The sequence below is a fragment of the Myotis davidii genome, unplaced genomic scaffold, assembly GCF_000327345.1.
Source record: "Myotis davidii unplaced genomic scaffold, ASM32734v1 scaffold1491, whole genome shotgun sequence".
NCBI classification, from domain to species: domain Eukaryota; kingdom Metazoa; phylum Chordata; class Mammalia; order Chiroptera; family Vespertilionidae; genus Myotis; species Myotis davidii.
Window position 1 is genome coordinate 54032 of NW_006282604.1, and position 3063 is coordinate 57094.

The window sequence follows — 3063 nt, forward strand, 5'->3', positions numbered from 1 at the left end:
TCAGTGGTTGAGGATCGACCTAGGAACCAAGAGGTCACGGTTCCATGCCCCGTCAGGGCACATGCCCGGGTTGCGGGCTCAATGATACTCTCTCATCATCCATGTTTCTGTGTCTCTCTCCCTCTCCTTTCCTCTCTGAAATCAATAAAAATATTTTTTTAAATAAAATAAAACCAACAAGGGAAACTGGTTAATCAAAAAAACCACAGCGGGTGTATTTCCATGAAATCAGAAATCTTTTAATAATATGAACACTTACCCTCAATTTCTTTTATTATATTTTTATCCAAAAAAAAAGCTTACATGCAGTTTCTGTAAAGTTGCACACTGGTAGTTGGTATCATAATGATGCTGCCTCTGAACACTTTCATTGAAGAAGGTTCATAAAAATCTCACGGAGCGTAAATAGTTGTAAGAAGTGGGGTAGCATCCTCTTTAACCATGAAGAGAGGGCCCCTAGGTTTACCCACTCCACTCCAAAGCTTCTATGGCGCTCACTGTGTCTCGGATTCTTCGGGGCTGCCCACCCGCTTTCCTGCAGCGTGCAAGCAGTCCCCAGACCTCAGCTGGGGCTTGTGAACAACGGCTGCCTCAGAAGGACAAAACCGAGAGGAAACCCGCTCCCAAACGGCCCTGGACCGCCCCTCCTCCTGCCCACCAGCCAGCCTCGACAGCCCTGTTCTGAGGCTGGGCCATGTGTGGGTTCTGCCCCATCCAGCTCGCCCAGCTGTGCCTCCCAGACCCCAGACGGGGGCCAAGCCGTCTCCTGACACTAACGGTGTTGGCCCTCACACAGAAGCACAGCCCTCGCCGTGGCTCCTGCTCCATCTTGGTGTTTCTGCTTGTGGGACGTCCCTTTGTAAAATCGAACCGGTGGATCCAATCCGATGCTCCGAGGGTTTGCTCTCGGTCCGATCATTTCCCAGGTTCCACTCGGCCGCCAGCAGGCTCTGCTCTGTCCCAGCGGCAGCTCCCGTTTCCCCGGAGGCCTCGGGGGGACGGCGCCCCGTCTTCTCCAGCTACAGGAAGGCGGAGTGGGTCTCCTGGAGGGTCTCCTCCAGCTTCAGGCCCAGGTTGTCGATGCCAATGCTGGTGCCGGGGGGCACGCTGCTCTCGGCCGGCTCCGCCGTGCGCGTGGGGGTGGAGCAGTACAGAATAAAGCCCACCATGATGACGGCGAAAGACAGGATGTAGAGCCCCGAAAACTAGGAGAAGAACAGCTGGAGGTTATGCTCCCGCACGCACACAGCTTTGCAGCTGCCGTTTGCCAAAACCCTCGTGTGTGTGTGTGTGTGTGTGCGCGAGTGTGTGTGTGAGAGTGTGTGAGTGTGTGTGAGGGTGTGTGTGAGAATGTGAGTGTGTGTGTGTGTGTGGGAGTGTGTGTGTGTGTGTGTGCGCGAGTGTGTGTGTGAGAGTGTGTGAGTGTGTGTGAGGGTGTGTGTGAGAATGTGAGTGTGTGTGTGTGTGTGGGAGTGTGTGTGTGTGTGTGTGCGCGAGTGTGTGTGTGAGAGTGTGTGAGTGTGTGTGAGGGTGTGTGTGAGAATGTGAGTGTGTGTGTGTGTGTGGGAGTGTGTGTGTGTGTGTGTGCGCGAGTGTGTGTGTGAGAGTGTGTGAGTGTGTGTGAGTGTGTGTGTGTGTGTGTGTTGGTAAATGCCGGGTCTCTGACATCGTCCCCTGGCAGATCAGCCACCTGGCTACCTACAGCTCTAGGAAATGGAACTTTTGCCTTTTTCTGTGGCAACCTAGCCGCACCCCACTGCACACCTAGTCCCACTTAATTAAGAGAATGAAAGGTGAGTGGATACGGTGAGAGAGCCCAATTCAGACCCAAGGCACAGCTTACAATATTGGTATGAAACAGAGGAGCACAGGGTCTCAGATAAAATGTGGGTGCACAGCCCTGGCACCATCCTGTATATCAAAAAAGGTTGTGGGTTCAATTCCCCGTCAAGGGCATGTACCTAGGTTGCAGGTTCGATCCCTGGTCCTGGGGGGTGCAAATGCGGGAGGCAACAAATCGATGTGTCTCTCTCACATTGATGTTTCTCTCTCTCCTTCTCTCTCTCCCCCACCTCCTTCCCTCCTTCCCACTCTCTCTAAAAATTCAATGGAAAAAATATCCTCGGGTGAAGATGAACAAAAATAAATTAATTAAATTGATAATAAGTACTCTGCATATTTGTTTTATTTTAATTAAGGATCCATACAAAAGTTCAAGTGTCAGGAAATTCGTATTTGTTTTTAACAGCATGAAAAATAAAACATAGAAAGAGAATAAGGAAAGACTGGCCAAGAAGGATGTAATAAAAATTAGGGAAACTATGCAGCATAATGAATGTGTAATTAAATGCCCAGGATCATGTTTTTTTTCTTTGGAACAAGCAAACACAATTTATAAGTGGCCCTGCTAACCTGATTGTAAATTAAAAATAGGGGGCGCTACTTTAGTCAAGCCAATTAATATTTTTAAATTAGCTTAGATTCCATAGTGTGACCAATAAAAACAGTTCTAATCGGGAAATAACAAAGAAAAACAATAACAAAACAGAGTGGGTTGGGAAAGGAGAAGAGAAAGATGAGAGAGAGAAGAAAAAGCAAGATACACTCTCAAAGGTAGAAGAAAAAACTAAATAGATTTTGGAATGAGTATTAGGTAGATTTCTGGTCATCTCCAGCTGGAGGCTTCCGTGGGTCACCATTGGCTCAAGGGTGATGCTCAATTACCTCTTAACCTTGAACCTTTAGAACTGCTTAAGGCAGTGATGGCGAACCTTTTGAGCTCGGGGTGTCAGCATTTTGAAAAACCCTAACTCTGGTGCCATGTCAGATATAGAAATTTTTTGATCTTTGCAACCATAGTAAACAAAGATTTATATTTTTGATATTTATTTTATATATCTAAATGCCATTTAACAAAGAAAAACCAAAACAATGAGTTTGCGTGTCACCTTTGACATGCGTGTCATAGGTTCGCCATCACTGATATAGACTCATGCATGGATATTCACTTTATTCTATTGGCTATAATCTGTTACTACTGTTACTTATTTTGTTGTTCAAGCT

General features: G+C 47.1%; 1 protein-coding gene across 1 annotated transcript in view; it reads right to left on the minus strand.

The window, feature by feature from the left end:
• Positions 1 to 217: 217 nt before the first annotated feature.
• SLC35F2 (solute carrier family 35 member F2) overlaps positions 218 to 3063 on the minus strand; it is a 17003-nt gene continuing 14157 nt past the window's right edge. The window contains exon 7 of the mRNA XM_006753143.2: positions 218 to 1205. Within this exon, the coding sequence (XP_006753206.1) occupies positions 1020 to 1205 (186 nt within the window). The 3' untranslated portion in view covers positions 218 to 1019. The remainder of the gene's footprint in view (positions 1206 to 3063) is intronic.